General features: G+C 46.3%; 1 protein-coding gene across 1 annotated transcript; it reads right to left on the reverse strand.

Moving 5' to 3' along the window:
• Positions 1 to 27,886, reverse strand: DCAF7 (DDB1 and CUL4 associated factor 7). The gene is made up of 7 exons (XM_043465191.1): positions 27,518 to 27,886; positions 11,294 to 11,452; positions 10,521 to 10,632; positions 10,030 to 10,148; positions 7,156 to 7,365; positions 6,093 to 6,210; positions 1 to 4,887 (listed from the first exon to the last, which is right to left on the reverse strand). Exons 1-7 carry the CDS (start codon positions 27,653 to 27,655, stop codon positions 4,715 to 4,717), a joined length of 1,029 nt encoding a protein of 342 aa, XP_043321126.1. The 5' UTR covers positions 27,656 to 27,886; the 3' UTR covers positions 1 to 4,714.
• Positions 27,887 to 27,989: the final 103 nt, after the last annotated feature.

Here is a 27,989-nt window from a genome sequence, read left to right on the forward strand (position 1 = left end):
TACATGTTCAAGTTTTATTACAAAGTATGATGGGCAGAAAATACGGTACTTCTTATACAGGAGGCTGAAACAGAATGAAAGGGTGAAAATTAGGTTTAATATACTTAGGAAGCAAGAAATAAAGTCATAGATATAACACTCCACTTTCAGGTGCCTTTGAAGTAGCCTTCAATGGAGATTTACCATCGTGATTTCACAGCACAGTGTTAAAAAATTTTTTTACAAGCCCTGTGTATAATCAGTCCTGTGAAAATAATGTTTCTTTAAAAAATGGTTACAGTACAGTTCTGTAAGGGGCAGCTTCCTCTCCACCTGACCGTGGGATGCCACAAAACCTATGATACAGAGGAAAAGTTTAAATACATAGCGAGAAATTAAGTTCAGACACACTAGGCTAAAGGGGACAGAAACTGATTGGCTAGAGCTTAACACTTCAGAGAACAAGAAACCTCCATTTTCTACAGAGATATTTGTACAATCATGCTACAAATTCACGCTCGGGGAGGAAGGCTGGAAGGTCACTGACAGGGGTCATCACATACACAGGAACCACATCAAATGATCCATCTTCGACTCCAGCAAGTCCAAGCTTTAGCTCCACGAGTTTTCATAACACACTGCATTATCAACCCAAGGTGAGAACGTTCTTTTAAAGAGCAGGGATCCCGAGTTCTGATCCCCTGGGTTGTCCTAAAGGCCGGTACGTAGACGTTTTCCAGCTGTTACACGGACCGCTGACATCCCTCCTCTTGAGTTCACACTCTGATTAGCTTATCTGTTTCTGGTTGGAGACACCAGTCCAAGCCTCTCGGGAAGGCACCTGCATGTTTCCATTCTTTAAAAAAAAAAAATCACATCCACAAAGGAGCCTGAGAGGACCTGGCCCATTCCATGTGGCCATGTATTTGACCTTGACCATTAGCAGCAATAACACGGTGGGAAAAGAGGGCGGGGCTCCGCAACACTGAGTAGCTGGCCCAGCCAGTGTAGGGCCGACCCTTCTTGTAAAGCCTGGCCCAGGGGTCACAGTTGACTGCTCGGCTCAGCTCTCCTCCCAGGGAAAACCCAACTGAAGTGACCAGCATGACCTTCCTTGCTGAGCCCAGGGCGCAGACAGGAAAGGGCAGAGTCTGCTCTGGGGCTTCTGCTTTAATGGTCTCCCTCCCCCCAGCCGGGCAGTCAAGGGAGCTGGGGATGGTGGAGGGAAGGTACTAGGTGGGCCTCCCATGGCTGGCACACTGCAGCTCCTACATGTCGCAGGCTGGGAATTCAAGGACCAGGCTGCAGCAGGAAGAGAGCTCTACAGGGGCAAGGGGTGGGGAGGGAAGAGGAAGAGAAAGAGAACAGGGGGGTGGGGAGTCGGCATGACTTTGCAACCTCCGCTTCTGCTGTCTACAAACCTACAACCAAGAAGAGCCATGGTCTGGAAGGACCGAGGGGCTCAACTCCTGCAGATTTCTGCCACCAAACAACAGCAGGGCTGAACTGCAGCAGGAAGGGCTGGCTCCCTCTGCCACCCTGTCCCCAGCATCACAGACACCGCTGAACGGTCCTGGAAGGTTGACACGGCCCGAGAACAGTCTCACCCCACGGCCACATGACAGCCTGCCCGCTTCCTCACCTCAGACCTGGACCACCCTCGAATATTTTCTCCTTCACCATCACTGATTTCCCCTCTGACCCTCAATCTCCTCCAGAAGTTTCAGCCACACCTGTCATCAAAAACTTCTTGGAGTCTCAGTTTTTTTTCTGTTTCTTCTCAAATCTTAATCAGTTCTCTGAGAGCCGATCTTGGTTCTGATAAGAGATTCTCCCCTGATCATCAAACATCTTCTCTCTTCAAGTTCTCATCTTACTCCTGGTTCCTTCCTGGTTCCTTCCTGGAAAGAGAGGCTTCCAACTCTCCTGGGTATAAACACTCAAGCTTTCCAAAGACTTGGACCCACTCGCCAGCTCTCTGACGGGGAGCCTGAAGCCTGACGTATTCAGCACCTGCCTCCCCTCAGGGAGGACAAGGAAAACAAAGGTGGCTATGGCTCAGGAGGCCAAGAGCAGATCAAAGGGAAACAGCCGGGAGGGCCAGAGCCCAGAGGTGCCAGCGCAGCCTTCCCAGGGCTCTTCTCACGTTCAAGGAGGACAGAGGCAGCACCTCCCACCTCTTCTCTCCAGCTGGCAATCTGAGAACCTAAACAAATTAAACCAACACTTGCTTTTGAAACTACAGCAGATCTCTGCTTCCCAGAGCGTGGCTGACTAAGAGGCTTTCTAAATCCTGAGACTACAGAAATCCCCTCCTCAGTCCTGAGGCCATCTGGTTCAGAGCATGAAGGGAGGGAGACGGAGGCTTCAAAATTCTAGCATCCCAGTTACTGCGTGTGTGCATGTGCATGCATGTGTCTCTCTCCCCCCAGGGGAGCTGCGGAGTCTCACCTGGGCCCAGGTGGGATGTTGGGAGGAAGAGGACCACACCACAGGGCCTAAGGAGGGTGACAGGGCTGAAAGTCCACAGGGCAAAGGAATAAAAAAAATCAAAAGTTGTTGGTTTCCACGGTAAATAGCAACTTTGTCCAAAATATCCTCATTTCTAGTAACTAACTTTTCTCTCCAGGTTGCTTTCAAGTTCCAGGTGACAAATCTCCTCACCACTCAGACCACAAAAGTGCAGATCAGGGAAGGGATCTTAACTCAGAACTCAGTGGAGTTAAGCCCTGTCCCTAGAACAACCTCTCCCACTAGACTCCATTTCAAGACCCTTTCCACAGGAAGGAACTGACGGCCTCCCAGAGCCAGCGACATTCAACTTAGCCTTGCTACCCTTGAGGGAAGGACCCTGGAACCATCAAACACAATAACAAGCAGAGGAGGGTTCTGACCAAGAACTGGTTCATGTCACATGTCCAAAAATGATGCAGGGCAAAGGTGGCGGTAAACGCAGGAGGGTTGGCCAAGCGGACGGCCCGTTGGAGAGCCCCAAAATCAGAAGCAAGAATAAAGGTAGGAGGGGAAATACCCTGACTGAAAAGAAAAAAGAGGCTTTTTCTTTGGGAAAAGCCCCCATGTATGAAAGCAAAGAGCTATGACTTTGGGGATACCAATCCAGCTGCTTCTGAAAAGGTAGACTCAACCAAGAGACTTTAAGGGCCCAGAAACACAAAGCTAACTGCTTTGTTTCTCTGGAGCAGGTGAGAGCCCAAGTGGACAAGATTATCGGCGTCAAGGTCTGCTTCTCCCTACTCCCAGCTGCTCAACTCAGAGGGTCTCAGAAACCTTCAGGCACTTGGCAGAGTGCAGCAAACCGAACTCCCCCCAGACTCTGGGCATGTCCCAAACTCTGCCTGCCCAAGGAGTCGCCTACCACCAGAGTCACACCCAAGACCTCTCCCTGGAACTCATTCATCTAACGGAAACAGACACCCACCGCCTCCATGTCCAATACTGCTCAGAACCGAAACTTGGGGCAGGGTGGCTGATGGGTTCGTGGGGCTCTGAACTGGCTGGCCCTGGGTCTCTGAAGCTTCTCTTGCTCTCTGTTTAATCGATGGCCTGGGATCACCCTAGCCTGAGTCCATCCTCTGCAAGAGCTGACTGTCTCCCACACTCTAGAGGAGATCTTGTTTGGGATGGATGCTCAGACTGTGTGCCTGCCAAGGAGGGCTTTCTCTCCTCTCTATCGGGAGAGTGGCCAACGTACCACCAGTCACAGTGAACTAAACAGACAGAGACACTGAAGTTCAGCTGATACATCATTCCTGCCTATCGTTCAAGACATGAAAGAGAATGGTCAGGGGCTTATATGTGGGGAGAAAAACAGACTCTTAAACTGTGGACCAGAAACATGCTCTAAGCTCAGCTTTCCTGCCACCGTCCCCCGGGAGTCAGGCACCCCCATCAGGCTGGCTAGCTCAGCAGGTCCTGAGGGGCTGGACAGGCGTATGTACTTAAGGGGGTAAGAGCGGGGGTCACACGTCTATTCTGGAGCTCAGAATGCCCTTTACAAGAGCCAGGCCAAGGAAAGGCAAGAGCCAGCCGACCTCAGAGCACCGAGGAGGTTTGGGACTCCCAGTCAGGTATGTTCCGCCCAGGCAGTGATTCAAGAAGGCAAACTGCTCGGAGGGTCAGGGGCCTGGGGCCAGATCCAGGCAGGGAGGGAAGAGAGGAAGGTGTCAACAGGGAGGGCGATAAAACCAAGGAAGAGGCCAAGGAGTAAAATTCTTTTCCTTAAAAAATTAGCCTAATAGATTAAAAAATATACAAAGTTGAAATTTGTTAAGAGACAGGATAACATGAAGAAAGACAGTTTCAAACTGGTGTTTGTTCCCAGGAAGTGCTCACACGGACAAGGACCCAGGCTGCTGTCTTGGGCAGAGACATCTGCGACAGACGAATGCAGACACAGCCGCCGGCCACAGAGCTCAGTAACACGACGGCTGACAAACAGATACATAGACATTTTTAATAGCAGAACCCAAGGAGATGAGGAAAGGAGAGAGAAACCTTAAAACTCAGCCCTGGGCTGAGGAGGCGCCACGCGGCACTGAGTCCGGCACAGCGGGCGGTGGGTGACTGGCCGGGGACTTTGGAGCAGTTTCTGCTAACAGTGGGTGCAAAGCAATGAGAGCCGTACTGGCCACCGGAAACGCGCGTCTTCTTACTCTGGGGGCGGGGCAGAGGCGGGGACGCACCAGCCCCTGCGTGGGACTCGGCGCCGCCGACACTACACTCTGAGGATCTCCAGGCAGTTGTTGTAGCAGATGGCAATCCAGTCAGGCTGGGTCGACGCCCACTGCACGTTGTTGATCTCCCCCTCGGCTGTGTAGGCCAGGATCGGGTCCTCGATGGCCCGGGGCATCTGCTGGATGTCCCAGATGAGGGCCTGATGGTCGTCCGCTGGGGACACAGAGAGCCGGCAGGCAAGGTCACCACTCAGGCAGTGAGGATTATGAGCCCTGCATCAGGGCGGGGGGCACACTTTACAAAGCACTCACTCACCCAAACCCCATGGAGGGAGGTTTTAATGACGAGGAAATGTTAAGGCAGGTGCCCCACGCCACAGGGCTCCGCACCAGTGAGTGGCAGAGCCCTTCCCCTGTGTCTCGGCCCGTTCACCACGGCAGAGCGGGGGATGGCGGAGGGACTCAGACCGACACCTCATCTCCTCTGAGGCGGACATCAGGGAAGAAAGCTGGGGTGGGATCCCACACGTGGCATCTTCAGCCACTTAAAGTACCTGAGTCATTAAAGATCCCTCTCCAATGATTCAATTATTTAATGGGATTTTCCCCCATCCTATGGACACGCATACATCAGTGAGGGCCACAGTGAAGAAGGCAGGCCACAACCTGAGGCTCAGAGGAAGGGGGTGGGCCTGGGCCTCTGGCTGCTTCTCAACGACATGGACAGGCATGAGCAGAGGCCCCAACAGGAAAAGCTTTGTGCTTTCGAATTCAAGCTGATATGGCCCCAAACCACCAAACTACGTTGCTAAGGTGGAAACGGGAAAGGAAGGAGGGAAGAGGACTGTCACCCTCCTGTTTCATGCACCTCTGCACTGTTTCAGTGTCGTTTAGTTTTTAAAACCAGACATCATTTCTACGAAAAAAGAACTCTGACGGCCAGCACATTTTCAAGGGGTACTCTTTGGGGTCTAGCAGATGGTGAAATGGGAACTACACATCACATGCTGCAGATCCAGTCAGTTCTGGATCCAGTTCTGCAGGGCCCTTCAATGCACCCAGAGCTCTACAGGGGCGGGGGGCGGGGGGCGGGGGCTACAGCCAAGGAGACTGCCTCTCTTCTTATATTTCTGAATGCGCCTCCTGTGCAAGCCGGGATTCTGGGCCACACAGTGGGCAACACAAGCCTGTAACTGTCTACGATGTAGACAGTATACAGATTCTCTGATATCACTGTGGGTACAAGATCATATGGGAGTTCAGACTGCTTCAGCTGCACTAGTGTAGGGAGGTTCTCAGTGACACCACTCTGTAAATCTCTCAAACCCTCCTTGGGATGGAGTGCTGATTAGGATGCTAAGGAGACAAGGGGAAGACCACCCCTCCCCTCCCTTACCCGCCCCCCCCTTCAGTAATTACCTGCAGTACAGATGTGGCAGGATGAGTGTGGGGCCCATGCAATGCCATTGACGCATGCTCGGTGGTTGTTTAACCTGGCGACAGGCGTGCAGGGAACTCGGACGTCCAGAATCACTACCTGCAGAAAGAACAAGAAACCCCGGTGGGTGACAGGAAAAAAAAACAAGATACTACACAAGGGGAAAAAAAATGTGTACATATAACTTGCTCATCTGTAGACTTAAAAGCCTCTTAGAGACAGAGGGGTTCCCAAAGTAACTATAAGATTGAGGAAAAAAGAGACAAAGGCACGGATCATTTATAGTCTGTATCATAAGCCACATGGGGCTTCTAGGCTGCAGGGGAGGAGGAGGGGCAGGTAACACAAATGTGAATAATCCACCACGTGCCATTAGGTGCATGTGCTCAGAATTCTGTGCCTGCTCGGCTGGACAGATGAGAGCCCTCTCCCCTGAGCCCCAAGGCAAAATCTGAAAGTTACTGGCTTCCTCAAAATACAATTCATCACGGCATCATGTCCACCCACAACTGACTGCTTCTATGAAACAACAGGCTACACAGCTGCCATTTCCCCATCTACTCACTAAGGCTGGAAGACTGCCCAGACGACAGAGCGAAAACTGCCTGTTTACTCAGCACCAGAAGCATGAATGATTTGGTTGACTTTTTAGATACTGCTGCTTTTGGCTCCGAGTCCAGCTCTCTATGTATTACAAGTTGTTGACACACAGTCCTTATTCTAGATCAGGCTTTCTCAGTTTCCGCACTACTGACATTGGGGTGGGCTAACGCCGTGTTGTGTGTAGCGGGGAGTGGTCCTGGGCACCACAGCATGTGCAGCAAGCAGCATCTCAGGCCCCCAGCTCCCAGAAACTAGGAGCACCACCCGTTCCTGCACCCCCCCACCCCCTCCGAAGTTGGGACAATCCAAAACGTCTCCAGGTGGATCCAAAAATCCTCTGGGAGAAAAACTGCCACCAGCTGAGAACCGCTCTCCTGGATCCACTAAGCAGGACCAGAGCGGAGTGGCAGGGCCTCGGTGAGCCTCAAGTGGGGTTCTCACCTCCATTCCATCCATGGCCATGGTGGCCAGGTAGTTGGGGTCCTGCTTGTTCCAGCAGAGGCGCAGCAGTGGGTGATGCTGTGGGTCTTCGTAAATGATGGTGCTGTGTTCTAGGTGACGGAGGTCAAACATCCGCACCGAGCCATCGGCACCCACGGAGGCGAACATGTCCCTGCCACCCCCTGCCCGGCTAAATGCAATGTCGTAGACCTGTTGGTGAGTGAGAAGCAACAGTCAGATTCAGGTCAGTTACCTCCTTTTCATGTCACAGGGAAACCTACTGTCCCCTGGTTCATCTAAACTCCTGCTCATGACTTGGAAGGAGGTAAATAAAGCCACACCGCGCCTGTGAGGACTGGAAACCAAGAGGGCTGACACCAATGATTACCCAAAGAGTGACGATCACCCTACGGTGGAGGCCGGTAGGCTTCCTCTCACTTGCTGCCTTCCAAGTATTCTTCCTCCACCTCCCGTGATAACACAGCACATACCCGGCTGACCAACAGAGCACAAAGAACTCAGCAAGTATTCTATCAGGTTGGCTTGGACAGGCTTAATGAAGCCAGAACCAGTGGCTATCTCTTGCCACCCTGTTACGAGACTGAGACATTTATTTCCTGGCCCTCGTGGCTTCATCTATGTATGATCAGAGCAGATCCATGACCACATCAAGGCTGAGGTCATCAATTTGAGAGGCGGAAGTAGCCCTCCTCTAACCACAGTTCTGCTGTGAAACCTGGACCTGAGACTCATGTGCAAGAAAGAGGTAAGAGCCACTCTGAATCATGGGAGGCTCGGGTATTCCTTTATTTTCATAGGGTTAATACCGCTCTCCTAGGAAATGCTGTTTCTTCTCCTAATTGGTTTGTGTTCGTAAGTGTATCAACTTAGGTTTTGAATTATTGTCTTCTGCATTTACTACCTGCTGCAAACTTTGTATTGCACTCATGTCTGAGAAAACAGGCAGAGAGCAACAGAGGGCTTCAAAGAAAGAAAGGGATGAAGAGAGACCGACAAACTAGAGCCAGACAAGTGGGGGGAGAGGAAAAAGAAAAACAAAATGCTGAACAAAGGAAAACAAAATACCAAACAAAACCCATCTCCTGGGCTCAAGGACCGTAAGAGCTGACTTCTGCGGAGACATGAGTGGAACCTCTCCCTCACACTGTGACTCCAGCCCTCCTGAGGGTCTGCCTACTGGGGGACACTGACAAACAAGCATCTGTTTCTATCAACATCATAAATTGCTTTTCCTCTGGCTGACAATGAAGAAATTGCACTTCTCTCTCTATGGTGGGAACAAGGAGTGGTTCAACAGGAAACTAGGCTGGCCATTCCAAGATCTGACAGACCGAGGCACTGGCCAGCTGCATCAGGGCTGGGGCATGTTTATCCACATGTGCACCCACGGCTGGCTGACTCCCAGGGACAGGACACCACGGCAGCATCACTAAGCAATAAGGTGCCCACAGGCAGTACAGCCAGGCGTGTAAAGCCAGCTCTGACTGCTCCTTCCTCCGTGTTCCACCCACATATTTCATCAGAAGCCAAGAGAGGGCGACAACTCCCAGACACTCGCTACCCTGCTCTGCACCAACTCGCCAGCAGCAACAAGAACCTCCGAGCAAGTCTTCACTTCAACAGAGGTGAAAATCAAAGGTGCTGGGAGGTATCATGTTTCTCTCCGGACAACCACCCTGAGGTTCATTTCTTTGAGGCCAGGGTGTTGGCTCAGGGCCTGCTGGCTGGTAAACTCGCTGTTCCGCTCGTCCAGACCACCTCACTGCGGCCAGTGTGGCTCCTCAGCTTTACCGTCATCTGTGTGAGCCATCTCCTCATTAAATCCCCTCAGGTTAAACATGCGGAGTAGCTCTAGTTTTCCGGGTTGGACCCTGACAGAAAACGACAGGCTAAGTGTCACAAAACCAAAATGAAGCAACTTGTTCCACTGGGTGCAGAACGCCCTTACTGCTGTTCTCGGCAGGTCAAGCTCTTCCTCTGCCCCTTGGTTTACGGGGGACCAGGTCAAGCAGACCAACAGATCTCGGTGTTGGGAGCATAGAAAGCTGAAGAACGACTTCGCACCAAGAATGATAACCTGGTCCCCAACTTCTGTGACAACCTCACGGGTCTCACCTAATGTCAAGGCATCCTTTCAGTCCGTACAGACATTAATACTCCTTGCTGTGCAGGAGGGGGATAGAAAAGGAACACTACCCACAGGAAACGTCCTGTGATTGCCCTGGTAGGGGACCAGCACGCAGTGGCTCTGGGAGTTAAAAGATTTATGACCGTTTCACAAAATCACTCAGAAGGTGGCTCTGTGAACACAATCAGAGGTCGCTCCCTTCAACCCTTCCAATACATATAGGAGAAACATCACCATCAAAATTAACCATATTCAATTCCAAATAGTATTACACATGTAAGTATTAAGTGAACATACTAGAAATTCACAAAACAAGTTTACAGAAGAGTTAACCAATTAGTTTTGTCTGCCAGGAAATTTCCCCTCTTCTTGCCTTCCTGCTCCCAAAAAAGTAAATATATTTCAAGTTAGTGTGACTCTATTATAAGATTATTTTTTAATCACATCAGGTCCAAGTTTGCCTCTAAGGGATTTTGTTATTAAAAATCAGCAATCTCTGGCACAAAAAGAAAAACAACAGATTACAGAATAACTTGTTTATATGAGTCAAAAAAAACGCATTCACGTCATACTGTTTTCCACTGTTCTGATATATTACCACTTTCAATTTAGATGAGAAGACATCAGCATTATATAGTGATCTTCCAGGTCACTTGCAAAAAAGGAAGACAACGGCCTGACCTCACACTAAGGCAGAGAAAGCACCTGCAGAACAGCATCAGTACCTCTTTGTCGTGGGCGATGAGCTGGGTCTTCACATGGCCAGACACGAGATTCACTCGCCCCAACACCTGCCCGGTCTCCAGCCCCCAGATGGTACACGTTGTGTCGATGCTAGAGGTACCTGCAAACCACCAGTGTGAGTCAGCGGCTGACGGGGTTGAGGTCCCACGCCAGCCTCTCTCGCGCCTGTTCGTCTGTGAGCCCAGCAAACATGCTGCAAGCACTTCCTGAGTGCGGGGAGGGTACCAGGAGAACCCAAGCGTCATGTGCTCAATCCTCGCCCCAGGGCGTTAGCCTCTGTCTGGAGAGATGAGACTCGCACATGTGAGAAGCTCGACTCCATGGGAGGAATTAATAACCACAGTCCTTATTTGGCCTCCTTCCCACTCAGCCCCACTTTAGGAGGCTGCACGTACCTCAAGACCCAGTGTGACAGCTGAGAACACATATCTCTGCTTCTTCACACTGGCATACCCCCTCCCTGGCTCCTTACCTAAAAGATAAGGATCCACCTCATTCCAGTCAAAGGAAGTCAGAGGAGCACAGAAATCCGAGTTCTTGTTATTGTTCAGCAAACATTCCAACCTAGTCTCTGTTTCGCCAACCTGAAGGAACAATAATTTTTACAAACTCAGTCAGTCTTAGCTTCACAAAAAAACCTTCCAAGCCTCTTTCAGATGATACCTTCGTAAATGTAAGACGTGTGGAGACAGTTTTATCATGAAGAATAATACAACCCAGAGGAATGACTTGAATGCTACTTCTTTCCAAGCTTTCTCCTCTGCCCAGCTGTTTTCCAAATTTTCACCCCCAAATCCTTCTAAGACAAGAGGTCTCCTCATCCTGCCCGAATCAGTGTCTGTGCCCGCCTGGTCGGGTGCTACACCTCCAGCTACAGGGGAGGCTGCAGGGACGGCTCAGCCGAGGGGCGAGGCCCACCGCCCACTCCCATGCTGCAACAGAACCAGTGGCCCGGGATTTCGTCCAACGTACTCAAAAATACCCTGGCTGCGAGCAGAATAAGAGGCCACTGGTGTCCCCACCCCCACAGAAGGCTCTCGTCCTTATATCACGTTCACTGAGTCCTGAGTTTCCAGGGCTGACTGCAGCCGGACTTCAAGGCCCAAGACATCTGCTGAGCCCAACAAGCTCAGTCCACACCCGCTCCCACTCGCTTCTCCTGGCTGCAGTGACCCGGCCTCCAGCCCCAGCCTGCTCTCTGTGAGTCCACAGCTGCCACCCAAGGCCATTCGAGCGCCCGCTCACCCTCCACACGCGGAGATAGTCGCCGCTCGTCGCCAGCAGGTCTGGATACACGCCTTTCGTGTCAGGGATCCACATGAGCTTGGTGGTGGGGTACGGGTGGTCGAAGGTGTTCCGGCAGATAAACTCTGAACTCTCTTCATCTAAACCCACAAGCTGAACCTGTAACACCACAAAATGGAGCCACGTAAACTTTTGTTTCTCGGATGCCAAGTACCCAGAGCCCATCAGCAGTCCTAACACTGTACCACCCTTCACTGCACAGTCAAGAACCACTGGATGGGTGGGCATCGAGTCCAGACGACCCACTGCTCAGACGAGGAAACCCAGCCTCGGAGGGGCCGAGTCACACTGAAGACTGCAGAGCTAGTAAAGGGCAGAGACCAAATTTGAAGACAGGCTTCCTGAATCCAACTCTCTGCACTCTTGATTCAACCACAGAGCTGCCACTATCTGCCCAGCTGCTTACACTTTTCTCCCGCAACCCAAGGCCCTTGACAACGTGCAGCTGTGGTTTTAGTGACTCCATGACTAGAAGTGCTGGGGGCATTTAGTGCCATCCGAGAAAGTAACATCTCACCTAAAATAAGGCAATTGTGGGACTTCCCTGGTCGTTGTCCAGTGGTTAAGAATCCACCTGGAGATGCAGGGATGCAAGTTTGATTCCTGGTCCAGGAACAAGATCCCACATGACGTGCCACAACTACTGAGCCTCAGGTCTCAACTAGAGAGAAGCCCACATGCCTCAATGAAAGAAAGATCCCTCATGCCGCAACCAAGACCCAGCACGGACAAAAATAAGTAAACACTTTTAAAAGGGCAATCTTACATGAACTGCCTCCTCCTCTAACCACCCCTGCCTTTGCCCCCATTGGCTAGTAACGTGTTTACACAGAACAGTGTGACTAATGAGCATCTGAGAACCCAAACCACGGTAATGGGCAAAAAAGTGGGTGCTGTTGATGAGAAAGTCCCACCTGGTTCTGACTACCTTTTCTTTGAGTCAGTTTTGGACCAATATTAACTTCCAAACTTTGTTGTCAAACTTGATCTGGCTCAGTTGGAAATGCCACTTGCTATCCATTTGTTCATCAACTTCCACCTGGTGGAAGATGGAACGGATTGGTAGGAAGGATAAACAAGAGGATAAGCACTAACTATACAGAAGAAAAACAGAATTCCTTCCACTCTTGTCTTTCTGACTTTTGTCTCAAGATACCAGTATCTTCCTATTTTTTTTTTAAATGATATTATTTAGGTTCAATTGCATACAATAAAATTTACTCACTTTAAGTGTACACTTCCATGAGTTGGAATGCATATATGTATAGAGCTGTATAACCTCCCACATCAATTAAGATATAAAATATTTTGGGAATTTCCTGGCAGTTTAGTGGTTGGCACTCTGAGCTTTTACTGCTGGGGGCCTGGGTTCGATCCTTGACTAGAAAACTAGGATCTCACAAGCCATGTAGCAGGGCCAAAAAAAAAACCCACAGAAAAACACAGAATATTTTCATCATCCCCAAAGATTTTCCTGGGGTCCTCTGCAGTCAGTCCACACCCCACGAGCAACACTGGCTATGGTTCTGCCTATTCTGTAACATCACATAGATGGATTTGTGGTGCTGAGTCTTTTGGGACAGGCTACTTTCTGCGGGATGCTCTTGAGATTCAACCATGTTTTTATCACTGAATAGTACTGCAGTATATGGATTTTGTTTATCCACATTTATTCATTTACCAGATGATGAACTCTTGGGTTACTTCCAGTTTAAGGCCATTAGAAATACTGCTGCTTTGAACATTTATGTGTAAAAAAATTTTTCATGCTTCTTTTTTTTTGGCCCCGCCATGTGGCATGTGGGATTTTAGTTCCCCAACCAGGGATTGAACCTGTGCACCCTGCATTGAGGGCACAGAGTCTTAACCCTTGGACTGCCAACAGTGGCCTTGTTTTTGTTTTATTGACAAGCCTTCCTTTTTCTTGGCTAAACAACTAAGAGTGAAATTCTGGGGTCATATTGTAAGCATATGTTTAATTCTATTTTGAAAAAATAATAAACTGCCAGTGGCGAAAGTGGCAGTGTCATTTTGCATTCTCACTAACAATGTATGAGCTTCACATATATTTGTCAGCACTTGGTATTACCAGCTTTTTAAAAGTCATTCTAATAGGCGTGAAGTAGTATTTTAATTTGCATTACTCTAATAACTAATGATACTGAGCATCTTTTCATATACTTGTTTGCCATGCATATTTATTCTCTCTTCAAATCTTATGTCCTTTCAAAAACAAACATTTTTTTTTTCTTGGCCCTGCCACATGCAGGATCTTATTTCCTTGGTCAGGGATCAAACTTGCAACATCTGTACTGGAAACTCAGGGTCTTAACCACTGGACAACCAGGAAGTCCCCTCTAAAACTTTATAATTTTAGATTCACAGAAAAACTGGGAAGAAAGTAGAGTTCTCATATACATTCAAGTTCACGCTTTGTGTTGTACAACTTCTAGGTTTTGACAAATGTAAAACGACATGTAGCCACGCTGTACAGTATCATATAGAATGGTTTCTTTCACTTCATTTTTTACCAGGTTGTTTTGTTTATTGAGCTTGGGGAGTTCTTCATATGGTCTGGATACAAGTCCCTGGTTTTCTATTTTGCAAATATCTTCTCATAGTACATAGCTGTTCTATCATTTTCTTTCAGTATTTACTGAAGAACAGAAATGTTAAATCTCGATATTAGTTTATCATTTCTCTTCTTTTACAGTTCATGCTTGTGTCTGAGCTAAGAAATTTTTGTCCACTCCTGCTCATAAATATTTTCTCCTGTGTTTTCCTCTTCCTTTATCCTGTAAATTACCTTGGTCTCCTTGTTGAGAATCCACTGCCCACGTATTTAAGCATCTATTTCTGGACTCTATTCAGTCCCATTGATGTATATGCCTGTCCACTGACCACGACCACAGCATCCTGGCTACACACCAGCTTCCTAGTGAAGCCCTGAAATCAGATCGTGTCAGTTCTCCAATTTTGCAGTTCTTTTTCAAAATGGCTATTCTACATGTTTGCTTTTCTGTGTAAATTTTAGAAGTAGCTTGTAAAATTCTATACATATATATATTTAAAAAAAAGTTGAGATTCTGATTGGAATTGTGTTGAATCTATAATCAGTTTTGAAAACCTACTGTCTTAACAGTATTGGGTCTTCTAACTCACAAACAGAACCTATTCTCCACTTGTTTAGGTTTTCTTTAATTTCTCTTACCAAGGTTTTGAAGCATTCAATATACAAGTCTTCCATTTCTTTTATTAACTTTATTCCTAAGTATTTTTATATTATTATAAATGGAATGGCTTTTAAATTTCCAATAGTTTATTGCTACTATATAAAAATACAGCTGATTTTTGCCTATTAATCTTGGCTCCTGTAACTCTGCCAAATTAGTTATTAGTTTTAGTAGTTTTGTAGATTCCTAAGCATATTTCTATGTATATTGATAGATCGAGCCATCCATGTCTGACTTTTAAAAATCCATATGACAACACTAAATAATTCATTTTTATAGAGCACCTACAGACTTCCAAAAATCATGTAATTTGCCAGGGAAGATACTGTATGAAGATGTAAAAGGAGAAGAAAACCCATTGCCGGAAAACACAACCCTGCCAAGGCTGTCTTAGGACAATACAAGTGATGTCACAGGTAATATACAATTAGCTGCTTATTCATAGCACAGATGTAAACAGAAGTTTAGAGGAAAGTAATAATTCAAAGCGGGCAAGTGAGGAGAAGCTGAGATCTGAGCAGTCTACAAAGGTCTATGGAACGGTTCTGAGGAGGCAGAGACACGGAAGGCATCACTGGCAGATGGGGCAGAGGAACTCACTGCATGACCCCCTGGGGCCGGGGGGCAGCAAGAGGAACCACCTGAGACAGCCTCGCTGAGGACGCTGGGAGATGTGCCCCGAGCGGGCTGGGGAGCCCTGAGAGCCGACTGAGGGCGGGGGTGGGCTCCCCCTTGCGCAAGGCCTGAAAGGCCGGACCATCAGGCCACGGAGCTCTGAGCACAGGGCCTGGCAATGCCGGGCAGGACTGACTGGATCCACGAAGAGGCTGGAGGTGGGGAGCTCAGCCCGGAGACACACAGGGGAACAGGTGGGCAAGTTAAAGGCCTATGGTGACTGGCAGTGAGAATGGCAAGGGATAACCAGAGATGGACGCGAGAGTGAATTTGGCAGAATGAACAGTTCTTAAAGAAATTAAAAAGCTGACATTCTGACCTTTGCAGAGAACAAAACATAAAGGACGACGGGACAGGGAAAACTGGCATCAGACTTGGTGGGGGAGCTCTAAAATTGAGCTTTAGAGAAGCTAAAGTTTGTGGCTCATTGGGCAGAATAAAGAATAAGCCTCTCATGTAGATTCTGAGCCACATACTGCATTCAGGTATTTATTCAAACATTTACCAAGTGACTGTCAGGTGCCAGGCACTGCTCTGACTATGGCACAAAAGGAAAAAAACCTCTCTCTAACCATGCAGGTAATACTGTAAGGCTAAATTAGCAGAGAAAAATGCTGCTACTTCTAAAAGGTGCTTTTCAAGCCACTGGAGATTTCTCTGCAAACCTCAAAATATGAGGTCCTGGGAACATGTACCACTTAGGATCCACTTACCCAGGTGTTCAAGGCTTTGACCAGCCCACCTGATCTTCAGTCTCACTGATCTAGTCAGTGCTTCCCACTCCTCTCCTTACACTGCCCTCATGCTCTGAGACCCTTGTATGTCCTTCTGTCCATCCAAGTCTGCCCAGTATTAATAAAGTGCACGGGCATCAGGCTTCAGGGCTCTTTACGCACCACTTGCTGGCCATGGAACCTTGGACATGTTACTTAACTCTGCCAAATCTATTTCCATGTAAAGTGGGGATATTCCCATTACGCACAGAGTTGTATGTAACACCTTTCATATGTAAACTGCTCAGCATGGTGCCTTCCTCAGTGTATGAGCGTTTAATATTATTACATCTCACCTCCTTCATAAACCATCTTCGGTCTTCCTAACACAGTGGTCTCTCAGGCGTGCTCACTCAGTCCTGTCTGACTCTCTCGCGACCCCATGGACTGTAGCCTGCCAGGCTCCTCTGTCCATGGGATTTCCCAGGCAAGAATGCTAGAGTGGGTTGCCATTTCCTCCTCCAGGGGATCTTCCTGACTCAGGGATAGAATCCACACATCCTGCATCTCCTGCTTGGCAACCAGATTCTTTACCACTGAGCCGCCTGGGAAGCCCTTGGTACTCATCTATTCCATCCGTTTGATGACTCATCCCACACTGCCTCATGAAAACCCTTACATGACTGTCTTACACTATTTCACTTAGTAAATGACTGTCTTATACTATTTCACTTAGTAAATGCCGTAAAAACAGGGCCTATGTCTGACTCCTGCTTGTACTGCCATCAGCAATGCTTTCCAAATCTGGTGATCAGATTTACTTAAGAGTGTTTTACAAGGCCTGGGCTCCCCACCGCTAGCCCAAGATTCTGATTCAACAAGTGTCAACTGGGGCCCGTGAGTCTAGATTCTTAAGAACCTCCCCAGTGATCTGACTCACCCAGGTTTGACAACTTCTGCACAACTGTCCCTAAGCCAGGGAAGAAGTCAGGAAATGGTTGGGATTTAATGTTTCCTGATCTTCCCAGAGACTTCATGTGTTTGCTCAGACTCGTGTTTCATCCACAGCTTAACTTGTTTCAGCTCCTCTGCTCCACATTGCCAACCAAGTACTGACAGGAATAACAATTAGCTTTCACTGTTATTCAGTCAGTTCCTACCAATGGTCATGTTTTGCAAATATTTTTCCTTGGCTTATCATTAAAAACTTAATGGAAGAGAATGTTCAGTTCATATAATACAGAGTGACACAGTCAAGTCTCCCATTAACTTCACCCTCAATTCTACTTACTCTCAACCCAGTCTGACATGAACTACTTTTCAAATGATTCTCTCTGCAACTATATATGTGTGTATATGGTGGGTTAAAACAAGAACACACAGACATGCTTGGACCATAAAATACATTCCGCGAGTTGCTCTTAACACCGTGTTGGGAGATCTCCTGTCAGTACAAACAGTTCTGCCTCATTCTTCCACAGCCAACTGTGGTGAGCACACCATAATTGAACTATTCATAGTTCCTGCGGTTATAACCCATTGTTTTGCATTATAAACAATACATTGTACATTATGTGCAAAAGCTGCTATTGGGACAGATTGCTAGAAGTGTAACTGCTACATCCCATTTCAGATATTAATACCACAGAAACTACAAGATAATAAATGTGTTTACACTTCCATTTAACAGGGTATGAGTGCCAATTTCCCCATATCTTTGAAAACACTGAAAATAATCTTTAACGTTTTGCTACTGATAGAAGAAAAATGGCATTTTACTACTGAAGCTGAGCATACTTGTTTATTATTTTTACTTCTGAGGAGCCATTTTTAATATTCGAGTGCTTAAAATGGTCCAGCTATAGGCACTATGCTTAAGGCTTCACATTCCTCATTTAATCCTCTCAACATATCCATACGGTAGGTACTATTATCCTCTCTACTTTCATTAAGATACTGAGTAAAAGAGATGTTGAGTATCTTGCCCAGGATCGCAAAGGTGATCACTTCCCTATACTTCAGCAATACTAGAAGAAGAAACTTCATTTTTATAGATTTGAAAGGGAGAAAAAACATCACAGGGTCATTTCCCTTAACTACCTGAGGTTTAGTATCTTTTCCTGTTTATTTTTATTTTTTAAGTTGACAGTTTATTTAATTTCTATACATTTGAATACAATCATGTAAATCTTTTTGTATTGGAAAACTATTTGCAGTTTTAGTTTTTTTCTTTTTTTCCATTTATTTTTACTAGTTGGAGGCTAATTACAATATTGTAGTGGTTTTTGCCATACATTGACATGAATCAGCCATGGATTTACATGTGTTCCCCATCCCGATCCCCCCTCCCGCCTCCCTCTCCATCCCATCCCTCTGGATCTTCCCAGTGCACCAGCCCTGAGCACTTGTCTCATGCATCCAACCTGGGCAGGTGATCTCTTTTCCTGTTTAATGATCACTTGCATTTTCTCTACTATGTACTGGCTATTTATATGCTTTGTTCATTTTGCTATCACAGTAAGTAAATTAGCTCCTACCAGCTGTCAGGTTTTGAAAGTATCTTTCCTTGGCCTACCATCTGTCTTTTGATTTTTTTCCACATCTTTCCACAAAAAAAATTTGTATATACAACTGACTCATGAACAAAACGAGGCAGGGGGTGGTTAATCTGTGTATATTTTAGTATCTGAGTCCTACGCATTCTTGGATTCAACCAACCATGGGCCTTGTGTAGTTCTTATCATTGAAATATGTCCATTTATGTGGACCTGTGCAGCTCAAACCTGCACTGTTCAAGGGTCAACTGTACTATAACCTGTCCATCTTTGCCTTAGTTGACCCTAGATTTAATGACTGGCTTAAAGTCTGCCTTCTCCTCTTCTCCCCACTGCCCCAGAACAAGTTTCCTACTCAGTTTTCTTCTACTATGTTTGTGGGACTTTTCTTCACATTTAAATACTTGATCTGGAATTGATTTTCATGTATGACATGTGGTGTTGGACAAGACTCTTGAGAGTCCCCTGAGCAAGGAGACCAAACCAGTCAATCTTAAAGGAAATCAACCCTGAATATTCATTGGAAGGACTGATGCTGACATTGAAGCTCCAATACTTTGGCCATCTGATGTGAAGAGCCAATTCATTAGAAAAGACCCTGATGCTGGGAAAGATTGAAGGCAGGAGAAGGGGGTGACAGATGAGATGGTTGGATGGCATCACGGACTCAATGGACATGAGTTTGAGCAAGCTCTGGGAGATGGTGAAGGACAGAGAAGCCTGGCGTGCTACAGTCCATGGGGTTGCAAAGAGTCAGACACGACTGAACAATGACAACAAATATGACATGTAATAGAGGACTCTGAAGTGTTCTGCCAGGTAGACAACTAATTATGCCATGTGTGCTAAGTTGCTTCTGTCATGCCCCACTCTGTGCGACCCCATGGACTGTAGCCTGCCAGGCTCCTCCGTCCATGGGATTCTCCAGGAAAGAACAGAGTGGGTTGCCATGCCCTCCTCCAGGGGATCTTCCTGACCCAGGGATCGAACCCGAGTCTCTTACATCTCCTGCATTGGCAGGCAGGTTCTTTACCACTAGTGCCACCTGGGAAGCCAATTACACCACAGAATGTATTCATTTTTTCCTCAGTGAATTTTATCACTAACTACTTTCCTATAGATACTTAAATTTGCTTTGGAACATTCTGTGTGACTGCATCAACTATATGTGGTATTTACTGGCTATAACCATACCAACTGCAGTATGTTTACTCTGATCTGGTAAGGCAAGTGTTCCCCTCTCTTTTCAAAACATTCTTTTTTGTTCCCCCCCAATCTTTTTTTTTTGACATCAGTATATAGACAAGACTCTGGAGACAGACTATTCCAGTTCTGGTCCTGCTATTACCTTCCATGTCACTTTGGAGAGTTACTTAGCATATCTGGGCCTGAGATTCCTCAACATCCCATAAGTTTGAGGTTTTTTTTTAAAATATTTATTATTTGACTCTCCTGGGTCTTAGTTGTGGCATGTGGGATCTGGTTCCCTAATCAGGGATCAAACCTGGGCCCCCTGCATTAGGAGTGCGGAGTCTTAACCAGTGGACCACCAGGGAAATCCCATCCCATACGTTTTGATATGTATTATCTTTTACCAATCAGCTGATTTCCCTTAACTTAAAAAAAATTTTTTTTTCCTTAATACATGGTCAATTTTTATAAATTATCTATTTAAAAAGTATATTCCTAAAAAAAAAAAAAAAAAAAAGTATATTCCTTTTCCCATGTAATCTTATATACTCCTAAGTATATGCTCAGTGTTTACAGTAGCACAATCTACGACAGTGGCAGATTTGTACAAACTGCTCCACGCCTTCTGTCAACTGTGGCTAGCCTAATTTCTCCTCCTCCCCTCTCAGAGGAAGAGATCGGTTTGCCTGGATGTCTAAAAGATTCTTTCTTCACCCTTAAAATGTAGATATTTTCCTAAGACAGTTTTCAGTGCCAAGTGTTCTGTGTCCGTTTTTCTTGAGATATACAATTTGAAGGCATTACCTCATACCTTTATTCTATAGTCTAACTACACATTTGAGATTTTGTGTTTCATTTCTTTGGTCTTCTTCAGAGACACCAATTATACCTAAGTTAGGTATCCTTTATTTTCTGCATCTGTTATATTCTTCCTAATTGTTCATTTCCACTTCATTTTCTCAACCTGTCTTCCCTAATCTTCACTGTTTTCAGTAGTTTGTACATTTTTATTCTCTTTCCAACGTGGGTTTTAGTTCTGCGGTAATTTTTGTTTTCTCTTCTCCTGTTTTCCTGGGCTCTACCTGCTGGTGGTTCCATTTTCTCCTGTCACCACGTCTCACGTTACCTGACCTCCTGTACCTCTGCTTGGAGCTCTTTAAGTTCTCTGAATTCATGGCAGGAGGACTGGCCATTAATATTCAATTAAGGTGAAAACATTTTCTAGTGTGGATACTTTACCTTACATGTGTTTCCCATTTTCCCTCTTTCTTATAGTATTTCGCTGTTGCTACTATGCTGATTCCTTTCGAATGAGGCAAGTTCCTTCTAGATGATCTCAAGGAAGTTCTTAAGGGAAAGAGGCCAGGACTCTGTTCCAAGTTAGCATAAACACATGAAGTTTCTGCATCTTCCCAGGCAACAGAGATGAGGAACTGTCAAGCTGCTCACAATTCAGTCTCTTCCAACCTGCCTAATCCAGTGCTTCTAGAGACAATGGCATGTCTGTCTCCTTGTACAGCTAAGCTCTCCTCTTATCCAAGGGTGTCAAGGAGGGGAACTGGAGCAGCTCCTGCTGCCAGCCATGCACCCTCTCCCACTGCCCCAAACCAAGGAGTATTGATGTTGCCCATCACAACCCTGTTCTGGAGAACTCTGCTCTTCTGAGTCTGAATCGTCTTGGCCTCTTCCTGTACTGTACCCATCTGATCTTCACTACACTGCCGTCCTTCCCCCCTTATTGTGGGAGCATAACCAAAAAGTACAATTTTAATCGTCTTGTCAACATTGAAGTTATTACCCCTCTGCCCTTTCCTTCCTCCAGTCTTCTCTGTCCTCCTGCTAAACGTCTATCTCCCACACCCACTACCCTTCTGCAACTATTTGCTTCACAACACTTTATCCCAGCATGTGAAACAAATGCCCTTCATAAAAAAAACCCTTCAAAAAAAAAACCCTGTGAAACAAGATCACTTTTACTTGTTTTTTTTTTTTTCTTTTTCTTTTTTTTTTTTTACACGTATTCCCCATCCCGATCCCCCCTCCCACCTCCCTCTCCACCCGATTCCTCTGGGTCTTCCCAGTGCACCAGGCCCGAGCACTTGTCTCATGCATCCCACCTGGGCTGGTGATCTGTTTCACCATGATCTGAAAGAGACACGTGCACCCCAATGTTCATCGCAGCACTGTTTATAATAGCCAGGACATGGAAGCACTTTTACTTGTTTTTAAACTGTGGAGATGACTATGTCAGATATCTCCTAAGAAGTGGGTATAAAACATTATGTATTTATTCCTCAGAGGCATGACCACGTCTTCACTTTCAATTGCTTTCATGAATAACAACATAAATTACTACTCACATTACTCATACCTTATATTTTTAAAAAATTTAAAAAGTTGCTGTGCCTATCTTGATGGAGGAAACTGAATTCCTCTTTAATTACATACAGTGCTAGTATTAGAACACAAAGGTGAATGCATGTGTGTGTACGTGTGTTTAGTTAAAAAAAAAAAAAGTGATCTAAATCAATAATACCACCTCGTCAGTGGCACATTTCCCCACAATTGTTAGTATAACCAAAACCAGCTAAAGGCAAAATTCTGACAGAGTAAACCAGCTTTTCTTGATCTTTTTCATTTGTCCTCCCTTCAAGCCTGTTCCTGACTGATCATTGTTGATCAGTGTCTGCAGAGAGGTTCTGCCTTGGCACAGCACCTCTTCTGCTCCTGACTCAGAGTCTAACCAATAAGCTCTGGCACCACAGCCCCAGGCGGGACAGACTACCTACAGAACACAGATTCACTCCTTGCTCACATCACAGCATCTCTAGGAAGTCTGTGTGAGCCAGGTCAGGGCAAAAAGCAGTACAGCAGCAGAAGTTTTATCTAGTTGTCTCATGGAGGAATTAGTGCTCTCACTGTATAGAAAAAAGAAAGGAGGAAGTTAAAACCAGAGAGTTTGATACTTTAAATTCTCTTGCTGGCAGTCTTGCCAGAGACTGATGGAGCACTGCAAAATTCTAAGTAGTTATCAAAAACACTTATGTGTACCAAAACACTTTCTCTTTATTGCTGCCAATTTCACATCTGCTAAAAAGTATAGAGAAGATTACCAAGTATCATCACTGTGCCTAAAACACAATACATACTTATTGAATTAATGAACAAATGAATGGGAATCCTGAAAGGCTGCCAGAACTACTGAGAAATGAAAATTTGTATGCCAAGGTCAAAATCATTATGTGTCAAACAGATAAAGTAACTCAGCATTAAAGATCTCATAGGAATCAACACAGGCTGACAAGGCAAGCATTCATCCCATGTGAATTTGAATTACAAGGTAGTCTTACTCAGATTCACTGATAGTCTTCAAAAAGCAGGAGGTATACCTACGGTTTCTCCTCAAAATCTCAACAACGTTTTCTTGATGCTCTATCTTAAAGCACAAATGGTCAGCTAGTTAACTATTAGTGCAAAATAAATCCCAATCACACTGACAGTTCTAGTCAAAATCAACCCTGAAACATACAACTAAGTGGAATAGAAGCCCAGGAACTGCTAGTCATCTTTCTCCATAAAACAAGGGAAATACCACTTGTCTAAAGACCACAGATACTGTCAAGACTCAGGAGAAATGCCAGAGTTCTTCTATCAGTTACTTGTCTAAGCCAGGTAGAACATGAGAAAATGGGCTTCAACTAGCACATTATGGTACTCCGAGTCCAACAACAAGAAGCTTCTAGACCACAAAATAGGTTTGGTTCAAAGGAACCAAGGAATCTCCCCCCGCCCCCAGGTCTTTAAAAGTCAAAGAATGGACACAATGACCTTTCATCGTTCCTTTCTGACCTAAGGTCCTGATTTCTCCCTGGAAAATACAGAAGTCAAATGTACTGAACACTCATATAATTCTCCTAGATGATATTTCAGTTACAGGTACGGTGGTGATGTGATCGCTATGTGCCAGGCAGAGTTCCTAAACCCATCACATTTAAAACTCCTTTCATCTTCCTCACTACCCTCATTTTACCGATGAGGAAACTGAGGCACAGGCTTTCACTTGGTGAAGGCCACGCAAAACTGGGAAGCAGCAGGACTGAGATCTCAACCCAGGCCCCTTCAAAGAGGCTATCTGGTGATTGAACTTCTCATGGGATGGAAGGGCAGAACCAATATTTAGGCACATGCAGATACAAAAAATGATTCCCACCTCTGGTCAGGAGATGCAAAGGTAAATCCAGGGAAATGGTCTTGCAGTGGCACCTGGACCACCTGTATCTGAATCACCTGAGTGTCTTTTAACTTCAAGAGTGAAGCCCAGGAAGGTATAAGTCCCTCAGAGGCGTCACACACACGCTAAATTTTAGAAAACCATTCTCCAACACCAGTGCTGTTCTATCCCCCAGCAGAGACCACACACACACAAAAAGAACATAAAACATTATCAATTATGGGACTCTTTAATCCAGATGTAGATGATAGAATTTAGTTCTTTACACTGCAGCAATTCCCAAATTTATTCAGATGATGGAACACCTAAAAGTCAAGTTGTCCTTGAAACACTGACAGATTTAATTCTATCAAACTACAAATAATTTTACTACAGGAAAGTATGATGATATTAACACAAAAATTTTTTTAAATTATGATCATGTTTTCTTAATGTCTCAGAGTAGGAAAAAAAAGACCCTTTCTCGGCTTTTTTATCAGTTAATTTGCTGAGTCAATTTATTTTGCCCTCCACCAGCAATCACTATTGACAGCAAACAGGAATCAATGGTCTGAGAATGTCAACCAATAACTTTCAAGCTCCTCTAAAACATCAAGTCTGGCACCTCTATGGCCAGGTTTTTCCAAAACCAAGCCTGATAATCACTGTGTGGTAGCTAGATTTACCGCCCGCCAGCCCCGAGGCACAGGGTTTCTTACCCTGAGGCCCATGAACTTGAGTTGGAAAATCACACTTACATTTTCACAAACCTCGAGCTGAAATTTACCATTTCCTTCCACTATAAATGGAGGCAGTTACTCACCATGGCATTAATATCTGTGATTTGTCACTAAGAAATCATTGCTTTTTTTTCATATCACACCACAGTGAACATCCTGAAATGCTACTACTTCAAAATTAATGGATGATGTCATCTAATGAGTTAATTTTAAAGTACATAGAAGGGAAAGGCTACCCACTCCAGTATTCTGGCCTGGAGAATTCCATGGACTGTATAGTCCATGGTGTCACAAAGAGCCAGACACAACTGCGCGACTTTCACCACTTTTTAAAAAGTGTTTTTAATAACTATAGCTCAATATAATGGTTTCCTTTGTAACCCTATGTATTTTATGCATTTGAGAACATAATTATGAACAGAGGTCTGTTGGCTTCAAAGTGCCAAAGGTGTCCATCACACACACACGTTAAGAACTCTAACCTAGATTGGTGGGGACACAAAAACAGAAGGCAAGATGCTGCATTGCCTACACCATGCAAGTGAGTGAAGACAGAGGTAAACTGCTCGCCTGTTACTCCTGGGATCAGCAGTTTGCATCTCCCTAAAACCGCACTGCTTGTGTGCCCTGGCAAAGGAGCTCTATAGAGTTACTAAATGGAAGGACAAACTTTAGGGTGTAGTTCCTGCAACCGAGGTTTGACACCAATTACTCCACTGATTCCACCAGCAGCCTAACGGTGTAGCCCAGTTTCTCCCCTCTTGGAGATGGGGATACTAGATTTCGAGGCCACTCTCACCTTCCGAGATGGCCCACACTCTGTCTGTGGAGTGTGTTTCTCTCTAAATAAATCTACTTCTTACCTATCACTTTGTCTTTCACTGAATTCTTCCTGAGATAAGACATCCAGAACCTGGGGCTCAATACTGAAACCCCACCAGGTGGATGAAGCTGACGATATGCTCTCACAAGCATGTAGAGCCCAGAGCAGCTGGAACCAGAAGGTTGATGATGCTGACTCCCACTTACCTCACCACCGACCAATCACAACCCATCGGAAGAATGCCCACGAGCTGATCACCCTCTCTTTGAACCATTTCTATAAAACTTCTCACTGCTCCCTCCAGGTTAGAACACACAGTTAGGAGGGCATTAGCCCACTGTGGCCCCCTTTGCCTTGACAAAGCAATAAAGATATTCTTTTCTACTTCGCACCCCCGCCCCCCAAAATATGACCCTGCAAGAACTTGCAAGGCAAAAAAATCTGTGTGAAAGACTCAAGCCCTTTGAAAGATACGGTTTACTTTTTTTTTCTTCCCAACATGTATTCTTAAAACAACAGTTCTATTCCACTTCACACATCAGTACCTTGAATTCCATTCCCCACTCTGCTATGCATTAACCGGCCATTAGGAAGAAAGAGGCACCCGAGAAAAGGAAATAAAGCTATGTCTTTTAAAGCTAAGTCTTGTCAGGACTCTCTGCTTTCTGTGGGCAATGGATGGGCCCCAAGATCAGTGCATATTCCCTGGGATTTGTTTGTAAATTATGTATATATCATGTCTGGGTAACGAGAGTCCATCGCTTTCATCAATTTCTTAAAGGGGATTCCAGAAAGTTTAAGACTTAACTCCAGAGAAACAGATGCGCTCCTGAAAATCTGTAAACAAAGTTACAACGTTCAACTGTTTTTTACAGGACCTTTATGTCTAAAAAAGAACTTGCCTACAACAAACTGTGGGTGAGAAATAATAAAACTGACCTGTGCAGTGCTCCACCGCCAGTCAGTGGACTAGACAGGGCATTCAACCCTAGAGCACCTGCCTTTCTTCCCTGCACCATGCCTGTCACCATCCACATAGGCTATTCTTCCTAAGTCACAGTGTTCATGGTGTCAAGCAGGTGTACATACAGGCTTTAAAAACCGCTAAGCACAGCTCTCAGTCGCTCTGACTACGATAAATCACCACGTTTATTTACTCTAATACAAAATGGAAGCGATTTAAAGAGCAAAGGAAAGAAAATTCTTCTCACTAACTTATTCAACAACTTTCAAAAACAAATTTATACTGCACTACCAGCTTAAAGTTCCTCCTACTACCTTCTATGAAGGATTCTCAAATTCCCGATGTCCAGGAAGACTCACTACTCAAGGCTACATATTTGCACTAGCAAGAAAGATGCCAAGAAAAGACACAGCAAGTTAACATCCTTCTCTATTCGGAAAACAACGACGGGATCACAGTCACTGGTCAAGATTTCCAAAAGGAGATCGCTGTGAACAGGAGGAACACGAGGCCGCAACAGCGATGGAAATCCCGACAAATCCATCAATAATAGTGCCTGCGGGTGGGTGTAGGGGGCGGGAAAGCCTGCGCAATAACCAGACCTAATAGAAATCTAGTGTGGCCAGGAGTGAATGACCATCGTAAGCGCATTTTCTTCACAGCCATCATTCCCTCATCCTTCTTCTGCCCCCTAACTGAAGCAGTGCAGCAGGAGGGGAGCGGATACCAGTGATAGATGGCATAGCTCTGGGGTGTAAACTTGGGTTTGAGACCTGTTTCCGTCACGAAATAACTGACCCGGGTAAAGCTGCAACACGGTGCCTCAGTTTCCCCATCAGTAAAACGCGGGTAACTACACTCCTGACTACCCAGGGATGTTTCAAGGATTAAATGCGATAAAGAGAGCGAAACTCTCTACACAGGACCAGACACAGAGGAACCGCTCCGTGGCGCTAAGGCAAGTCCGCAGGAGGGTCCTAGGGTCTGGGCTCCGGCCCAGAAAGGGCGCTCCCGGGGCCCGCTCCCCGCCAGCCGGGTTCCGAGCCCCTGCCCGGCCCACCTTGTTGTTGTACTCCTCCACGAAGCTGCCCAGCGCCAGGCGAAAGCGCTTGTCGGGCCGCACGCTCCAGTTCATGGCGTAGACGGTCCAGGGCGCTTCATACTTGTAGATCTCCTTCCGTTTGCCGTGCAGTGACATGGTGGAGGCGAAGGGGCCGCAGGGAGGACCGGGACGGGAGCGGGCTGTTGCGAGCCGGGCGCAAATCCGGCAGGGAGCCTGGCCTGGGGCCCAGGGGTCCGAAGGGAGGCGGGGCGGGGGCGGGCAGGGACGGCCTAGCCCGGAAGCGGGGCGGTGGCAACAGACAACGACTGCCGGGCCCGACCCCCAGTTTCAAACCAGCTTTGGCTCGGACAACAACCACCTTCCGTTTGAGACACTGCCCCGCCCTCTAAGAACGGAAGCCACGCGACCCCCGCAGCGCCGCTGGCCGTTGGCTGTCTGACACGTCCTTTCAAACGGTTCCTTCCCCTCA

This window comes from Cervus canadensis, chromosome 1, assembly GCF_019320065.1.
Source record: "Cervus canadensis isolate Bull #8, Minnesota chromosome 1, ASM1932006v1, whole genome shotgun sequence".
In the NCBI taxonomy this organism is placed as follows: Eukaryota; Metazoa; Chordata; class Mammalia; order Artiodactyla; family Cervidae; genus Cervus; species Cervus canadensis.

Bases quoted from the DNA above. Each gene is read 5' to 3' on its own strand.
- DCAF7 (XM_043465191.1), bottom strand. From the start codon at position 27,655: ATGTCACTGCACGGCAAACGGAAGGAGATCTACAAGTATGAAGCGCCC. The intron at 10,633-11,293 runs GTGAGCGGGCGC...TTGTTCCTTCAG, and splicing joins ACTATCTCCGCGTGTGGAGG to GTTGGCGAAACAGAGACTAG. The intron at 6,211-7,155 runs GTGAGAACCCCA...TTCTTTCTGCAG, and splicing joins TGGCCATGGATGGAATGGAG to GTAGTGATTCTGGACGTCCG.